Source organism: Myotis myotis, unplaced genomic scaffold (assembly GCF_014108235.1).
Source record: "Myotis myotis isolate mMyoMyo1 unplaced genomic scaffold, mMyoMyo1.p scaffold_m19_p_11, whole genome shotgun sequence".
Lineage (NCBI taxonomy): Eukaryota > Metazoa > Chordata > Mammalia > Chiroptera > Vespertilionidae > Myotis > Myotis myotis.
This window is the reverse complement of record NW_023416315.1, coordinates 57,614,723-57,633,650: the sequence shown is the minus strand read 5'-3', so window position 1 is coordinate 57,633,650 and position 18,928 is coordinate 57,614,723. Positions and strand designations below refer to the sequence as shown.

At 39.1% G+C, this 18,928-nt stretch overlaps 1 protein-coding gene across 5 annotated transcripts in view; it reads left to right on the top strand.

Annotated features, from left to right (window-relative positions):
- The window catches only part of NUP205 (nucleoporin 205), a 123,450-nt gene that overhangs the window by 39,818 nt on the left and 64,704 nt on the right, over positions 1 to 18,928 (top strand). The window contains exons 1-7 of one of the 5 annotated variants that reach the window (XR_004970949.1): positions 2,811 to 2,992; positions 8,795 to 8,937; positions 10,470 to 10,641; positions 12,749 to 12,893; positions 13,289 to 13,448; positions 14,221 to 14,449; positions 16,534 to 16,698. Coding sequence is in view for 4 of the 5 variants with exons in the window: in XM_036328583.1 (XP_036184476.1) it covers positions 2,965 to 2,992; positions 8,795 to 8,937; positions 10,470 to 10,641; positions 12,749 to 12,893; positions 13,289 to 13,448; positions 14,221 to 14,449; positions 16,534 to 16,698 (1,042 nt within the window). In the remaining variant the exon portion in view is untranslated. Of the gene's footprint in view, positions 1 to 2,810; positions 2,993 to 8,794; positions 8,938 to 10,469; positions 10,642 to 12,748; positions 12,894 to 13,288; positions 13,449 to 14,220; positions 14,450 to 16,533; positions 16,699 to 18,928 lie in introns of those variants that run through there. The other 4 variants (XM_036328583.1, XM_036328581.1, XM_036328580.1 and 1 more) reach the window with 4 other exon arrangements.

The following is an 18,928-nucleotide window of genomic DNA, read 5'->3' as shown; positions in this document are numbered from 1 at the left end:
AATGCGGCAGGTGATTACAATGTGGCTTGAATTCAGGGACATGTGATTCATTGGACACTTGATGAAAACAATGGCCTAAGGAGCAGAGAAGAGAAAAAGGGACCCAGAAAAACTTATGAGGTAGAGTGGGTAGGACTTTTCTCCCCATCAGTCACTTTAAGGCAAAGTCACACTTCTTTGTTGTTTTTATGGGCAATGGCGTTTGGCAATTGAAGGAATAACATAAAAAGACTCCGAGGTGCCTGACTTTGGCAACCAAGTAGATAGGGTGGCAGGTTTTTAAGAGAAAAGTGCTGCTTTGAGTTATGGATTAACTGGTTGATTTTGAGATGCCAGTGTGACAATCAATGGAGATGTGGGGTAGACAAGTTAGAGATACAAATCTGAAGCCTAGGAGAGAGGACTGGACTAGAATGGCAAATACAGAATCCATCAGCTAATAGGTGGTGGTAAGAAGCCATAGATTTCCCGGAAGCATGTAGAATGAAAAGAAGAGAGGCTGGGATGACAGAAAAGGAAGAGCTATATTTAATGGTGAGAAGAGGAATAGAAGTTCCTGTAGGAAACGTAAAAAGAACTAGAAAGACAGAAGGAAAACTAGGAACAGTGGTATCCCACAAGTCAAGGACAGAATGCTTGTGTGATGATGGGTGAGGGGGAGCTGCAGGAAGTTAAAGAGTTCCCTCACAGAAAGCGGAAGCGATCTACTCATTGAGAAGTGTGTGTGGGCTTAAAGAGTATGTGGAGGGAAGGCTTGTAATATTAGTGCTGAGAAAGTAAATCTTTGAATGCTGCTTCCTGCCAAGTTGCTGTTCAATTTTTCTCACTTTCACACTAAACTTCGCTTTTGCATTCTCTCTTCCTCTTCAATCCTTAAATTGTAGTCTGAGAATTTTCTCTATATAACAATGACTTAAAAAAATCACCAATCACTTTTGTGTTTCGCCTAATATACACTGTGTCTGTCATTTACTATTATTTGTTCAGGAGAATGAATATGCCTGATATTCTTAACAAATTCTGTAATTTGTTTAAGTTATTTAATTCTGATTTCCTACAGTGAAATTCTCCCAGCCTCAGTGGAATGTTGGAGGCATTGATAAAGTGAAGTTGTAAGGTACAGGGACATCTAAGTAGCTATAATTATATCATTTGCCTAATAGGATTGTTTCAGGGATTAAATGAGATAATGAAATAATAATATATATCCTATATAATAAAAGGCCAATATGCAAATAGACTGAACGGTGGAACAACCGAACTGGTTGCTAAGATGTGCGCTGACCACCAGGTGTGTGCATGGAACATGGCGGGAGTTGGCTGTGGCAGGATGGCGGAGCAGGTGAGCTGGGGCACCAGACCAAGGCGGGGCACCAGTCGCTATCATCAGGGCGAACCTCCGGTGGTTACTGAAAATTCTTTGCTCCTGCACACCACGGTCCCGCCTGGCACTCGCACCTACTGCCGGTGCCAGCCCTGCTCGCACCCACTGCCGGCGCTGGAGCCGCTGCTTGCACCCGCTGCCAGCACCTGCCGCTGGCCCTGATTGCTTGGCGCTGTCAGCCATCCCTGATTGCCCCTGAGGGCTTCTCCACCTCCCCCTGCTCCTGAGGGGCAATTGGGGCAGCAGCAGCCGCTCGCACCAGCTGCTGGCACTGGCTCCAATCGCTCTGCACCATCAGCGGGTGTGAGCGGGGGCCAGTGCTGTCAGCGTGTGGGAGTGGCAGTGGCAGGAGTGGGGCTGCTGGCAGACAGGGGATGGGGGGGTGGGGGGTGTTGGAGGCCACGGCAGGAAGGGCTGGGCAGGGGCGTGGAGGATGGGCCGAGACCCACCCCTGTACCCCCGCAGCCTCAGGGACTACAGTTCCTTTCAAGATGCACGAATTCGTGCACTGGGCCCCTAGTGATATATAAAACAATACATAAATATATGTAATAATACTATTTGTTATTATTACTATTATTATAGGATAATGTGAAATTCTCAATAAATATCTGGCATGTGATAGCAAATGGTAATGACTATTTTAGTTTGAAAATTAGCAAACTAAAATTTAGCGAGTGAAAAAAGAACATTCAGTTATTTGGGAGTGCTTAGGCAGGAAAATATTTGGTGTTTATGAAATGTCTGGAAATTGCTTCAAAATAATCTCCAGTGATGATGAGGGTCTGGTACAGGAATTGGCCACACTATTGAAGCTGGGCGTTCATTCTAATTTTTGTATACACTTGTAAATTTCATAATAAAATGTTATGATTTGTTTCACTCTATGCAACTATGTTGACAATTGATATATTGAAATGTTGATATATTGAAATGTAATGAAAAGTTAGTTTGTAACTGCTTAAATGACTTTTTGGGGTTTAGGCATCTTTTTTCTTCTTTTTTTCCTTTCTTTTCTTTTATTTATTTTTTTTCAAATTTTGTTTTATTGCTTAAAGTATTACAAACAGTATTACATATGTTTCCTTTTTTTTTTTTTTCCCCTCCTTGAGGGGTTTAGGCATCTTACACATCACTCCACTCCCTAAAGAAAGGCAATAATGCAAGGAATATTTAATTTGAAATGAAGATGATTTGAATTTACAGCTCTTACATATATCATAAATGGGAGTCATTTCAATAACTAGTCCCAGAATATCTTTTTCCGTTCCACCTAAACAACTTTAGTCATCATTAAAAGGAAACTACAAGTCCCAGGATGCACTGCACGACTGACGTGGAATTAGGGACCTCGCGTCTTGGAATTGGTCTCCCTCGCCTTATTTGAATGGGAATAATCCGGGGGAAATTGACCTCTGTGACCCAGAGCAGATTTTTTGAGTCTTTGTACTCCTGGGTCGGCTGAGAGTGCAGTTCGGGGGGGACCCGCGCGGTTCCTTTCTGTTCAGGTGCCGCCCTGGGCAGCCTCCCCCATTCCTGGGGCTTCCGTGCGCACGGGGCGCCGTTAGCGCGCCTCCAAGATGGCGACGCTGTTGGCGGTAAATTCGGGTAAGCGCGGTGGGCAGAAGAGAACCGGGCTGGGCGGTGATCGGCATTCCGGGGGCGCACCGGGCCGTGAGTCTCCTGGGCGTCCAGGCCCCCCTTGTGCGTGGTGCCCGCGCTCCCCTGGCCCTGGGCCCGAGTGCCGCCCCTCCCCAGTTTGAATGGCGCGCTCGGCCCTGCGGCTCTAGCCTGGGCGCTGGGGGCGGCGGGTGGAGGCGAGGGGCGTGGTCCCCCGCAGCCCGGCGTGCGGTCTCGCGCCGCCCAGGGCCAAGCCTGGGCCTCCGCACTCCCCATCCCGTCGCGGCTCTGCGGCCTGAATGTTGCTGGGATCCGGAAGTCTCGGCAGTGAGGCCAGAGGACCTGAGGTTGTTCAGCCTCGAGCGCCGGCGAAAACGCGCGCCCCGCGGTAGCGCCGGGACCCCTCATGGAGGCCAGGGGGTCCTGCAGGGAGCGCGGACCCCCGATTGTGAAGCCTGCCACCCGGAAGGTGGCCGGGAAGGTGCGCCTCGCGCGCCGCAGATGCCTCCCGGGGCTGCGGGGTGGCGAGTCCTGGATGCGCCCGGACCTTCGGAGCCCTAGAGCTTCGGGGCGCGATAGAATCTAGAAGGCGGCGGAGGAACCTGGAGGATTTGGGGTGGGTTCTCTCTCGGCAGTTCGCAGCCTGGGGCGACCCACCCCTCACCCTCTGGGGCGTTTGAAAGAGTGGGTGCCTTTTGATGGTCACAGTTAACTGTTGGCGCCCAGGGGGCGGGGCAGGGATGCCTGAAAATGAATTTGCAGCTTAGAATGTCAGTGCCCGGGTTGAAACGTACTTAGCTTCATGGGCACAGTTAAGAGTGTACCTGTGTGGTAGATGCTTGCAGGGGATGTCACTCAAGAGGACTCTTTCTTGGGCGCCTCTGCTTCCCGGCTCTCTGCAGTCATTATTTACTGTTTTTGTGTTTTTGGTTCTGGTTTGGTATGCCTTCCACTGGACTGATACTGTTAAAAAGTTGTCTATGTCTGCGTTTTTCAAATCAAAGCATTTCAGAAACAACCGTGATACATTATGTAAAATAATAAAGTGTCAATGGCTCAGTGGTTAGGGTTGGATTCCGTCAAAGGCACGGACCTCGGTGGCAGGCTCCATACCCTGCCCCGGGTATGTGTCTCTCTCACATGGCTGTTTCTCTCTCTGTCTCTCCCCCTCCCGTCCACTCTGAAAATCAATGGGGGGAAAATAATCCTCAGGTGAGGATGAACAAAAAAAGAATGAAGGATTATGATTATTGAGCACCTCTTGTTTCTCAGGAACTGGACTGAGTTGTACTTTCATCTCATTTGGTTCCCTTCATGCACCGGTGGGTAGCTGCTATTAAATACCCCGTTTTCCAGATGTGGAGGCCTGGAGTGGTTATACAGCTAATGATTCTAAGCCTGTCTTTGATACTCAAAATGAATACATGCTACTACTTAAATACAACTTAATTGATTTTATTACATCAAATTTCCTTATAGCTGAATGTTACTAATGAAGTTACTTCCTTGGTTTTGCTATCCTGTCATCCCACCCTGATGCAAACTTATAAGCAAGGCTTGCAGGCTATATACATTTCTTTAGTACATACTCATGCCATTAGAGCTAAATCATTGAAGGAAAAAGGATAGTAAATTCTGTCAACAGCCAAAGTGTATATACATTGTATAATCAGGTCTAGTGGCGGGAGTGCTTAATTGGCAAAATAGGAAACATTTTGAAAAGCCAGGAGTCAGGAGAATACATATATATATATATATATATATATATTTTTTAAATTAAATCTTAGGGAAGCAACTTAAGTGTCCATAGGTGGATAAATGGATAAACACTGTGGTCTATACCTACAGTAGAATATTATTAACCTTGAAAAGGAAGTCCTGTCACATGCTACAATATGGAAGAACCTTCACATTGAAGTGAAGTAAGCTAGTCACAAAAAGAAACTGTGATCCCACTTAGATGAGGTATCTAAAGTAGTCAACCCCCTAGAAACAAAGAATGTTGGTTGCCGTGGCTGGGGGAAGGTGGAAATGAGGAGCTGTTGAATGGGTACAAAGTTTCAGTTTTGCAAGATGAAAAAGTTATGGAGATCTGATGTGCAACAATGAATGCATTTTACACTACTGAACTGTGCACCTAAAAACGTTTAAGGTAGCCAATTCTGTTAGATGTGTGTGTGTTTTTAAAACCACAATTCAAAAAAAAAGAGTTGCAGAGGGAGAAAAACAGAGAAGTTATAAGGTTTACAGCTGTATGATTTACTAGTATTGTAACTTGTATCATCCTGGCCGAGTAAAGGTATGGCTTGTTGTTAGTGCAACCTTTGACACTGCTTGACAGTCCTTCATCTGTAACTTCCAACTGACCCCTCAGTCTTCTAGTCACAGAACAAATAGAAGCCAACAGGCGTGAACTCTCTCTCTTTTTTCACCCTCAAACCTACAAACTTATATATATCCTCACCCTTTGAATCAATGTACTTGTGCCTTTCTATCTAAGGTAAATCCCCTCCTTTATGCCTTTTCCCCTATTACCCCATCTCTCATATATTTACCCCTCTTCTTGCTGCTTTTCTTTCCACTAGCCTCCCCTCCTTATCTTGATCTCATGCTTCACTCCAGTTACTCTCCTCTTGCCCCTCTTCACAGTCAAACCTTTCAACAGGTTCCTCAGTCTTCACTGACTTCATTTCCATATCTCCTCTTCCTCCACCCCATCTACTCTCTTCCTGTCTTCCTAAACAGCTCAGTAAAAATCCAGCAGACACTTTTAGTCTTTATCTTGCTTGATCTTTTAGGATAAAGATCGAAATCCTTAACACGGGTTGGTGAGCCCTGAAGGGTGTGGCAGTTGCCTCCCTTGCCAAGCCCTTGATTTCTGTACTCCAGCTCTCCTTGGCTTCTCAGTTCTTTGAAAGTGTAGTGTTCCCTGTTGCTTTGGGAACCCATATACTGTCCTTTCATCCTGGGATGCATGTCCTCACCTCTGACTTCTAAGTTAACTCCCGCTTTTATCCTTCAAATTTTAGCCCCGAAATCACTTCCTTAGTGAATCCTTCCCTTCCCTAACCTCCCTGACTAGGTCATATTCCTCTGATCTTTGCCCTGGGTACCTTCCTTCATTGGACTCACCAAATTGGATATTACACTTATGTATGATTGTATGATGAATGTGTTTCCTCACTACACTGTAAACTCACCCGTACTGAGTACATGGTGAATGAGTGAATAAATGTGACTTGCTGGGGGCATTAAACTTTAAGAACAAATGTATAGTATTTCTCAAGTGAACAAATCACTTAGGTTAAAAATACATATTTAGTAACTTGGTAAAATTTATAGCTTCCTTCTACTTGTAACCAGTAACAAGAAGATATTTACTAGAATTAGTCAAACCAAAATCAAACTGAAGATATATCTTTCTTGCAGTTACTTCTATGATGTGTTGATGTTAATGATGGACTAAGGAGGCCAGTGTACGTGGGGTTTTTGGTTTAGATTTTTGACCTGTTATTGGATGCCTCCCCATTAAAGGGGGGAAATTGAATTTTTCTCTAGAACTCACTGAGCATTAGTTCTTCACAGGTTCTATTATATTTTAAGTGTTACTTTTTACAGACAGAGAGTTTACTTTCTTTTGTCAATTCCTGGTCAGATTTCTTAAATACCTGGTAAGGCAAGTTTCAGATTTGCTTAGGAGTCATTTTTGATACCTTTTCTTTATATCCTGCGGCAAACAATTACCAGTTCTAACCACTAACAGGCCTCGTCTATTTACTCCCCTAGTTTAGGTCTCCTCACCTCATAAGTGGCTTACCTACTTGTCATCCTTGGTTGGTGACACTTCCTATTCTAGTTAGTCCATCAATCACACCATTGTCCTACAATTTCATTTTGTCTCTACTAGTACTCGAAACTTTCCCATTTACTAATAGGAAAAAAGCTGTCTTGTTCTAGAATCGAAGTCTCAAAATTACTGTATTCTTTGCAGTTAGAGGGGGCCAAGAAAATGATTTCTAGGGAAATGAGCTACTTACCATCCAACTAGCATCTCACAGGAGGTCACCAGGATCCAGGGTTAGGCCCTCCTTTTGGCAGGTCCAGAACTATTTGTCAGTGTATCCAGAGTTGAATAGATCACAGCAATTGCATTTTCTCTATTCAAACACAGTAAAAGACATGCTATACCAGTCTGCCAGTTTGTTGATCTTTAATGGGAAGAATATCTGCATGGGTACTCATGCTGGTTTGCCACCTCATTCTTTACCATAAAAAGTTATATAACAAACTGTATTTTTTTATCAGACGATTGGCAAGTATGAGAGCAAAGCAGGGAGTTGGATGATTGCTCTCTATGTATGGTCTAGACATTCTGATTCCCATTCCTCCTCATCCCCATGCCAAAGACCTGATATATCACATCCTACTCTGCCCTTCAGATTAGGGTAGGTGTTCCCTTTTATATATTCTCAGCACTCTGTATGTCATCACGTCTTTTATTATACTGGTAATTGTTTTTTTGAAGGCTATAGTTTAATGCCTGTCCCACTTGTCAATCTGGAAGTTCCATGAGGGATCCTATCTTGCTCAGTCTATGTCCCAGGCCCTCCGTAAATTAATTGTCGAGTGAATGAATGATCCTGCTTGACTGACTTAGTCTGTCCTCTTCCTGCACATTCCCCCCTTTTAAAAAATTCCCTAACAACAACAACAACAACAACAACAACAAATTCCCTAACATATTGACAACATTGTTTGTCTGACAACTTTGTTCATAGAATTATAATACATTAATTAGGTTACAGTTAACTTTCATGTCATTCATATTGTCCTGGTAACTTTATTTGGTTTTGTGTTTTCCCAGATAGCAACGGAACATGTTTACAGACCATCCTTTACAGTTTAGGCTAGTTATACAGTTAGTATAGTTATTCCCAAGTGTCCTCTGTTCAGTGATTGATTTGGTTTGACTAGTTTCCCTTTCAGAGTCTTTATAAACTACTTTTTTTTTCAGCTGCTAATTTTTACAGAATCTGATTTCAACCCCCCTCCCACTCCTGCTTTTCATTTGAATGGAAAGTCCCATTTATTGCATGCCTGTGGAATGCCAGGCACTGTATCGTGTGTTTTATCTAGTGTGTCTCATTTATATGAAGCGGATGATGTTCCTATCTATATACTAGTATATCAAAGCCTAAGTGACCGTCCAACCGTTTGACCGTCTGACTGTAGCTATGATGCGCACTGACCACCAAGGGGCAGATGCTCAATGCAGGAGATGCAATGGCTTGGCAGCTGTGGTTCTCAGGTGATACACTCGGAACCAGAGAGGAGGGAGCCCGATTCCGGGGTTTGTTACCTGAGAACTGCCCTCTCGCAACCCGGGACGCCTTGGGGGATGTCAGAGAGCCAGTTTTGGCCCGGTTCCCACAGGCCAGGACGAGGGACCCCACCGGTGCACGAATCTGTGCACTGAGCCTCTAGTTTATATATAAGGAAACTGAAGTGTAAAGAGGTTATTTCCACGCTTCATGTCACACAGCTACTAAAGTGGCAAAACCAGGTCCAGCGGATATTCCAATTTAAAGTCAGGATTTACTCTACAAAATGATAAATTTTTGCTTTAGAATTTTAATAAGTATACTTTTATGTTAGTGTGTGGTTTGTATATATAGCTCAGCATATTTAAAAGTAGCTGTGAGCATGATTAAAATGTATAGATAACACCTACATTGTTTTCCAAATATATGTTTTATTTGATGCTGATTTATTTATTTATTTTTCTTTAAGCTGCTAGTCTATGGGGTCCTTATAAAGACATTTGGCAAACGGTGGGAAATGTCCTTTGGAGAAGACAACCTGAAGCTGTCCACCTTCTTGACATGATTTTGAAGAAACATAAACCTGACTTCATCTCCTTGTTCAGAAACCCAGTAGGAAATTTTCTTTTTTGCTTCTTGTATTTGTATTTGCTTTTTTTTTTTTTTTTTTTTAAGATTGAAGGTGCATGTAAACTCTTAATGCATATAAATGAATATGTTACTTGTTCTGGTCCATTGATTCAAGTTTTCTCTAAAAATGTAATTTTTTCTAGAAGCAGTTGTCTTCTTTTTGTTTTCTATAAAGTTAATATTGATGTATCTCTAGCTAGGAGATATTTTAAAAATATTTGAATACAACTTAGTTCAGTATATTCTAGAAAAATCAGCCTCCTTGGAATTTCTGACTTAAAGTTAATACATCTAAGTTCAGTAAGATTGATTATTTTTTTTGTTTCCAGGTACACTTCAAAATTTTAACTCTTTTTTTTTTTTTTAATATATTCTTTATTGATTTTTTACAGAGAGGAAGGGAGAGAGATAGAGAGTTAGAAACATCGATGAGAGAGAAACATCGATCAGCTGCCTCCTGCACATCTCCTACTGGGGATATGCCCGCAACCCAGGTGCATGCCCTTGACCGGAATTGAACCTGGGACCTTTCAGTCCGCAGGCCGACGCTCTATCCACTGAGCCAAACCGGTTTCGGCCAAAATTTTAACTCTTCATAATGTTCTATGAGTTGTGTTAGCTGAACTAATCAGTGCTTGCATATCATTAGTTACTGCATCTTGAAATCCTTTTCATCCAGGAATAGAGTACGTAAGTGGAGGGGATTATGTTTGGAAACTCCTTTTCTTGCTGTTTAGCACTTTTCTTTTATAGACTAACAAGATCAAATAAGAACTGTTTATGAATTTGTCTTACCAGGAATGGCCTTTTACTTTTTAGCTTTGTTTTTTTTAGATATTCTTATTGGAAAGAGTCCTAGCCTGGGAGCCAGTTGAGTTGAGTTCCAGTCTTGGCTCTGCTACTAAAGGTTTATGCCCAAGGGCAAGTCATCTGACTTCTCTGGGCATCAGTTTTCCCATCTGTTAATAGAGAAGTCAGATTAAATGGCCTTTTTTGGTAAAGTGTAAATTTCTAAGATTGTACGATCCATCAAGTAATTCGTTATGTCATTCATTAAATATTTGAACTAAGTTGTAAGACTTTTGGGGGGATAAGACTATGTTTTTAATACTATATTAATAACCTACTATTAGCCCACTAACTAATTCAACAATTTATATGTCCATTTGTTATTTCCCACTTGATGAACTTAATGTTTTTATTTATTAAGTATATAATTGGAAAAGTTCCTTAGAAACTTGAAAAATAGTCTGCTATTTTGTGTGCTTTCTTAAACTTTTATAGTTCAGAGTTCAGCAGGAGCCATTATTGAGAAGGTAGTAATAGTATAAAAAGGTGAAGGTGATATGAAATGTTACCTCATAAAAGTCTAATTGTAGATTATCTGTTAAGAAATACTTCTTATGTCATGTTACAGGCTGCCTTATGAATAAATTTCTTTAGGTAACACTTTAAGACCTTGTCTTCAATGTACTCTTCTTATTACATGACCTTACTTATTTTTACCATTGTAGCCAAAAAATGTTCAACAACATGAGAAGGTTCAGAAAGCCAGCACAGAGGGAGTCGCCATCCAGGGTCAACAGGGAACCCGACTTCTTCCTGAGCAGCTCATTAAAGAGGCCTTTATCCTCAGTGACCTTTTTGACATTGGAGAACTGGCAGCAGTTGAGCTTCTCCTTGCTGGTAGGTTGACGTTTAACTGAACCGTGGTAAGGTGGTAAGAATATTATAAAATTATTCACTCGAACTTTAAAGTAGAATATAATTCAGATTCCAGAATAGTTTTTAAGGATGCCATTTACATGAAAAACTATATTCAAATAATTTCCTTTTGTTTCTCTTTGGCTAATGGAAAGCTTTAGTTTAGCCACTGGAAGGGTTAAAGGTAATTTAACTTTTAAGATAAGCTTTTACATGGTAGTTCACTGGCAAAGAATCATTGGCTACATCTCAGAAATTTTATAGCACAAAGCATTTATTGTCATATAATAAGTAAGAAGATAAGGCCACTGCTTTTTTGGAGTTTCTTTTTGAGGGGGTGATTCTGCTAATAGGACAAAATAAGATAATTTCAATAACACTGAGTTCTCGGAAGAAAATAAAACAAAGCAGTAGGAGGTAGAAGGCCTCTGTGAGATTGGGACATTTGACTTGACCTGCATGATGACAAATGCCAGAGTTGTGGGGGAAGGTGTTCTAGGCAGAGCCACTGCAAGTGCTTGAGGTGAGAACAAAGGCTTGCGAAAGGACAAAAAGACCTCTGTGGTGGGAACATTAGGTGATGGGGAGAGTGAAGGAAGACTAGGATAGAGCAAAAATGTAATCTTGCAAGCCATGAAAATTAATTTGGATTTTATTCTAATTGCAATGGGAAGTTGTAGGCAGGAGCTTTAAGCAGAAAATTTTCATGATCTGGAATAGCCTTGAAATTATTTCTCTGGCTGCTGTAGAGAGAAAAGATGGAAATCTCCATAAAATAAGCAGTTCATTTAAATCAGTGGTTCTCAACCTTCCTAATGCCGTGACCCTTTAATACAGTTCCTCATGTGGTGACCCCCAACCATAAAATTATTTTTGTTGCTACTTCATAACTGTAATTTTGCCACTGTTATGAATCGTAATGTAAATATCTGATATGCAGGATGTATTTTCATTGTTACAAATTGAACATAATTAAAGCATAGTGATTAATCACAAAAACAATATGTAATTATATATGTGTTTTCCGATGGTCTTAGGTGGCCCCTGTGAAAGCGTCGTTCGACCCCCAGGTTGAGAACCATTGATTTAAGTAATAACAGAGGAGCCATGTGAAGAAGCCATGTAGGCATTTTAATTAAAAGAAAGTTTAATATGTCTAAAGATATCATGTGGCTGCCAAAATACCTTTTTGACCTTTTGAACTAAGGCTGCATTAAAAGAAGTATGATATTGAGAATAGGTAAGGTAGTTTTCCCATTCTGTGATGGAGATGTTAACTGGACATGCTTGAGCTTTACTCAGAACTTTTACTTAACAAACATTTATTTTATGCATACCGTATGCCAGGCACTATGTTAAGATTCCAGGGATATAAAGATGAAGAAAACCTCAACCAGTGTAAAAGAGCCCATAACCTAGTAATTGAGAAAGACATGGATACAAATATGGATACAGATATTTATGACACTACTAAGTGCATTAATGCAGGTTTGTGCATGATTTAGTGATGGTCTGGAGGGCAGAGGATTAAATTGACCTTGGATTGAACAGAGAAGTCTTCACAAATATCATGAGGCTTAAGGTAGGTGTTAAAGCGAGAAGACATATATCAAATGGAATAGGTGTGCACTTAGGAGGACCAAGGGCATCCAGACAGAAACAGTCGCCTTTACAGGTATGAAGCAGTGAGATGAATTTGGGGAACATAAGGGAATGGAGTGGAGGAGTGATTGGGCTAAGGGAAGAAAAAAGCCATAGGAAATGAAACAAATTATAGGCAGGGTGCTTCAAAAAAGGCAAAGTAGAATTTACTCAAAGGTGAGCTGTTAAAAGGGTGAGTAAAGAAGATGAAACACAAGAAAAGGCTGTTTAAGTTTCAGAAAAGGCTCTAGGGGAAGAAACTTCCAAATATTTGAAAGATTTGAGGTGAAAGAGAATAACACAGTGGATAGATGTTTGAAGTAGAGGGCCTTAAGGCCCCTTAAGCCCTGAGAATCTGTGACTTCTTTGAACATTGGTGTAGTGGTTTTTGTCTCATCCTGAATACAGGTGCTTATTTACTAAATTATTTCTCAACTTTCTTTTCTAGGAGAGCACCAGCAGCCACATTTTCCTGGCCTCACCAGAGGATTAGTAGCTGTTCTTCTATATTGGGATGGAAAGCGGTGCATTGCGAACTCTCTGAAAGCCTTGATACAGTCTAGACGAGGAAAGACGTGGACCCTCGAACTCAGGTCTGTTTGCTTCTTAGGATTTCAGGGGTTAATCAGAAATTACTTAAAGAATTATAATTATAGAAACAATAACAATTTCTCCTTCATATATGTAATTTAAGTAATGTGTGTAACATAAGTTATAAATACTCCCTTATTCTGCCACGAGTGACACAACAGGTTAAATGTACTTGATGTTTTTTACAAATAAAAAATAATTCAGTTATTTATGGTTAGAAGTTTATTGAAACCCAGTGATCTAAAAAGGATGAAGAGATCTAGGATATAATTCATACTGGTTGTTTCCAGTAATGCAGCAATTATTGTCAAAAAAGTGTTTGCCGGATCCATCTGATGAGGAAGTATAACCATTACTATTCATTATAACTTCGTTTATTGATTTCTTTTCATTACAGTCCAGAACTGGTTTCCATGATAACACGCTTTACAGATGAACTAATGGAGCAAGGGTTGACTTACAAAGTTCTTACTCTGGTATCACAGATTGATGTGAACAATGAGTTTGAGAAACTACAGCGTGAGAGAGGTTTGGGCAGTGAAAAGCATCGCAAAGAGGCAAGTTTTCAACAAGATCAGATCATGGGTTGTCAAATCTCAGAGGCAGAAAAATCATGACAATTAGAACATTCTTTTAGTGCAGGCATAGGAAAATTAGTAATATGTATTTAAGTGTGTAGGCAGCTGTGTCTGCAAAAATAGACTTGTGGTGGTTTTAGGTTCTTTCTAGTCCAGCGGTTCTCAACCTGTGAGTCGCGACCCCTTTGGGGGTCGAACGACCCTTTCACAGGGGCTGCCTAAGACCATCGGAAAACATATATAATTACATATTGTTTTTGTGATTAATCACTATGCTTTAATTATGTTCAATTTGTAACAATGAAAATACATCCTGCATATCAGATATTTACGTTAGGATTCATAACAGTGGCAACATTACAGTTATGAAGTAGCAACGAAAATAATTCTATGGTTGGGAGTCACCACAACATGAGGAATTGTATTAAAGGGTCGCGGCATTAGGAAGGTTGAGAACCACTGTTCCAGCCCCTTATGTGCCATTCTAGTTTTCTTTCTGGAATGAACTTTTCAAGAAATTGGTTATCCCACACAGGAGGTTGGAACTTAAGAATGAGGAATTAACAATATGGTTTGTTCAGAATTCCAGAGATGAGATTGTAGGAGTCAGATACATTTATTTAGTTATCCTTTATAAAAAAAGATAGTTAAGATTTTGGAATAAGACCAGGCTTCACTGTGATTTATTTATATACTTTTATTTGACACTTGTTTACTATATACATATTTAATCATACATTCTTATTCCTAGGTTTCTGACCTCATCAAGGAGTGCAGGCAGTCTCTGGCAGAAAGCATTTTCTCCTGGGCTTGCCAGTCACCATTAGGCAAAGATGACACTCTGCTCCTTATTGGACATTTGGAAAGAGTGACAGTTGAGGCTAATGGCTTGTTGGATGCGGTGAATCTGGCTCTTCTCATGGCACTTCTGTACTGCTTTGATATCAGTTTTATAGAACAAAGCACAGAGGAGCGCGATGGTATTGGGTTTTATACCTATTAATACACTATTTTATACTTATTAATAAAATTGTGGAGATAACATTTAAGAAGGGTGATATTTTAGCTACTAAAGTTAAAAATTGTACTTTTTATTCCTTTGTGTGCAATTCAGCCATATTTGTTTAGATATAAGATTATATTTAAAAAATAATTATAATCCTACTAGATGTTTCTGTTGTTCTTTTGGATTTTGGAATGGGAATGTGTTAGAGCAGGGGTCCTCAAACTACGGCCCGCTGCCACATGCAAATACAAATATTGTATTTGTTCCCGTTTTGTTTTTTTACTTCAAAATAAGATATGTGCAGTGTGCATAGGAATTTGTTCATAGTTTTTTTTTTTAACTATAGTCCGGCCCTCCAATGGTCTGAGGGACAGTGAACTGGTCCCCTGTTTAAAAAGTTTGAGGACCCCTGTGTTAGAGGTTATGTAACACATGTTCACGAGTTACACATACCTGATTTACTTAATTGTTTCTTTACTATTTATTCATATTTCAAACCTTTTATGAAAACATTCTAAGGGAGGATAACTCATTTTTAGTAATATATCATCTTTGACTTACATTTTCTCTGAAGTAGATAAAATTTTACTTGGTAATACATAACCAGTTACTCCTTAGAACTGAGGACTCAAAAATGATTCCCGCAAAGGAAGATTATTGCCATTTAATGTCATAGATATTTATAATTATTCCAACAATTATCCCTGTTCACTTTTGATGGTATCATCCACATCTCCTCTTATTAGGTATGTGAGGAGAATGGACATTTCCCACTCATCTTTGGTGGCTATCCTTAGCCACTAGGAAAGGCTTATTTAAAACACAGTAGCCCCTTTCCTCCAATCAAGTTGTCACACAGACTGTGTGTGTCATAGAATAAGCAGCACCTGTACTCTTATAGGAATGCTGCCAACTATCGCATTAGTCAGATTTCCTGTAGTGAATGCAGTGAAGCACAGAATTAAGTAGGAGTAGGCTGTCTTAATGGAAGTTTGTAAGTTGGGAGTTTTCAAAGCTTAATGAAATGCCTGGGAAGTTTCATAAGCTAATAATCAAAGGTTTTGGCATTAGGCTGTAATTGTATCAATTTCAGGTGTTTAGGTTGATTAACTCATAATTTCTGTTCTGTATATCTTTGATTAATAAATGGGAGAAGTGAATTATTAGTGCATGTACAATAGTAGACAGAAACTTTGAAAGTATAGGAAATTAAAGACTGTGTTTTTAATGGTTGGCAATCACTGAACTAATTATTCACAAGATGACATCAAAAGAACTTGTAAGAGCTCAGGCTGATGTGGCTCAGTCGGTTGGAGTGTCGTCCAATACACCAAAAGATGGCAGGTTTGATTCTCAGCCAGGGCACATACCCAGGTTGTGGGTTCAAACCCTGGTCAGGGTGTATGTGAGAGGCAACCATTGATGTTTCTCACATTGATATTTCTCTCTCAGCCCCCTTCCTTTTGATAAAATTAAAATAAATTTTAAAAAATGAATATAAGAAAATAATGAAGTAAAATAAATGAATTCTTGGGTAGTCAGTGGTGTCCCATTATTTATTTATTATTAATTTTATTCAGAATTCTGTGCTTGTTTGAGGTACCATAGCACAACTGAACTTAAATTGAAAATTCTTTAATTATCATTTGGCTATTTCATTTATGTTACAATCAGAGTAGCTACTTGTTTGCAATTTGCGTTCTTTGTTTTGGTCAGCTTTTATTTAATATTTTAAAATCAGGCTTATTTATCTAGTAAGAGTCTGTTTTGATATTTAAGTAGCATTGATTTATATTTTAGAATTTATGAACAGAAAACATGAGTAGCTCTTTATTTTTCGAATTTATTTATAGTACACATAAAAACCACTGGAAATAATAGAATTAAAATTTAGGATTATTGTTGATTTCTTTTGTTTTTAGTTTGTGTATGATTTTTGGTTTGTCAAACCTTAGTGTTAATCATAATTTGATGAGAATTCTGTGATTTTTAGACATTTCTGTATATCAGAGTGAAAATTTTTCTACTTTTTCACATAGTGGTCTATTGTGTTTTCAGATATGATTCAGCAACTTCCACTTTTGACTGAGAGACAGTACATTGCATCGGTTCACTCTCGCCTTCAAGACTCGCAGCCTTGGAAACTGCCTGGGCTGCAAGCCACTGTTCGACTTGCCTGGGCACTGGCATTGAGGGGAATATCTCAGTTACCTGATGTGACAGGTAAATTGATTGTAGGTAATTTTGTTATGAGAAGGAACATAACAATTTTAATGGTATTTTGGAAAGGGTGTTATTTTTGCCATATATAAGCAGGAGCATAGAAAAATATCCAGAGTTGTATTAAATGAAACTTAGTTAAGGTGGTAAAATACAGACTTTTTTTCCCCTTTGTCTCCCAAAAGAAATGATATGAAATACTATTTCCCTTATATATACTAGTAGTATATTAGAAAAGAGATCTTTGGATCAATCAAGAATGCATGTGGCTCTGGCCAGTGTGGCTCAGTTGGTTGAGCTTCCTACCGTGTGCCAAAAGGTCGCTGGTTTATTTCTGATTCCTAGTCAGGGTACATGCTCAGGTTTCGGGTCCTGTCCTGACTGGGAGGCAACTGATCACTGTTTCTCTCTCTCTTCCTCAAACCAATAAAAACATTAAAATAAAAAGAATGGATGTGGGATTCTGACTTAACAGTTTGTTACTCACTGTAGCATATCCTGTTGTGTTGTTTACATTCATGTAATTACCATACTCAAGTAGTGGTGTACTCTAACTGGATGAGAACTATACTTTCATTGTAATTTGAAGTCCAAGAGTTGTCATTTGTTTTTATGGTAAATCTGGAAAGATTTTTATTAAAATTTATAATTCATGTCAGTGTTTTCTAGTTTTAGAGTGTCAACAGATTCCAGTGTCTTATCATTTGTATGATTCCAGAACTTTTTTTTTTACATTTAGTATTTTTATTGAGATTGTGTTGAAAGGCATTCGTACATCCAAGGCACTATTAGTAATAAAATGATTCCAGACCATTTTGTTCACAGTTGACATGCTATTCCCAAGGGGGCTGCACAAAGCATTTTTTGTATTAAGAGTCTGTCTTTGGCCAAGTGGTTTTTTTCTTGTTTTTTAAAAAAATATATTTTTGTTGATTTCAGAGAGGGAGAGAGAGATAGAAACATCAATGATGAGAGAATCATTGATCAGCTGCCTCCTGCACGCCCCTACTGGGGATTGAGCCCGTAACCCAGGCATGTGCCCTTGACCGGAATCAAACCCGGACCCTTCAGTGTTTAGGTCGATGCTCTATATTCACTGAGCCAAACCAGCTAGGGACGAATGTTTTTTATATTAAAGCTGATAGGTGGCTAATTAGACATTTATATGTATGTACAAATTCTGTTTCTGGAGTATAGCCCTTTATTGATTTACAATTCTTATTTCAGTACTTTTCTGGCATAAAATTACCCTTTAATCTTTTAAGTGGCTATGTGATGGTTAATCAGATTCTTCTGCTATAATTTTACTGTACTATTCCCTGATCTGGAGAGGTACCATACAATATGCTATAGTTGGCTATAGAATAGTAGATAAAAATAGGCGGGGAATCCAGACCCCCATTTCAAGTCCTAGATCTTTGGCTACTTAATCTCTTTAACTTTACATGCACATACCCTTTTATAAGCTTTGATAATTAGGGATATTAACATTTTTAAACTATAAAAATATTTTTGTAAGTTTGAATTTTAAAAATTGCTAGAAAATACATTGTTTATCTTATATTGCAGAAATGGTTATTTCTTGAAATTATACAGACAAGTTTTAACAAAAATCTCAATTTTGAAAAATTAGTTTCTACTCTCTTCATAGACTTCTGAAAAATCTTATCAAACATATTTATTATATTATTTTATAAAGGTATGTTTGGAATTTTACCAAACTATACAAAATTTGTATGTATTGATTTTAACATTAAAACTCAGTTTACATTAAGCTATTAATGCCACTTATTACCTGAATAGTCTCCCATAAATAGTTCTTGAATTGATCATCATACAGTTTTAATTCCAACATTTATGAGTTCACGTGAAGTTTTGAAGTTATTGTTATTATTATTAATATCTACTTAATAATTTCAGTAATCATTAATCCTAAGAATTAGGAAACTATTTTGTTCCCAAGGAGTTTGCATGGAATAGGTAGATATGTACGCTTTATTTCAAAATGCAAAACAAAAGCCCTTGGTTTGAGATTGTCCTGCTTTATATCTATTCCTGACCCTTTTCAAAGAAGTGGAAATACTTTCAGTAGCACACTATGTATTTGGTCTCTAAGAGAGCCAACCAGAATAAGCTATGTAGCTCTTCTTTTCTAAAGCCAGATTACAGCAAAGTTAACTAGCAGTTTTATGTGTAAAATTTAAAAGAAGTAATCAGCAATGTATTTTTTGAT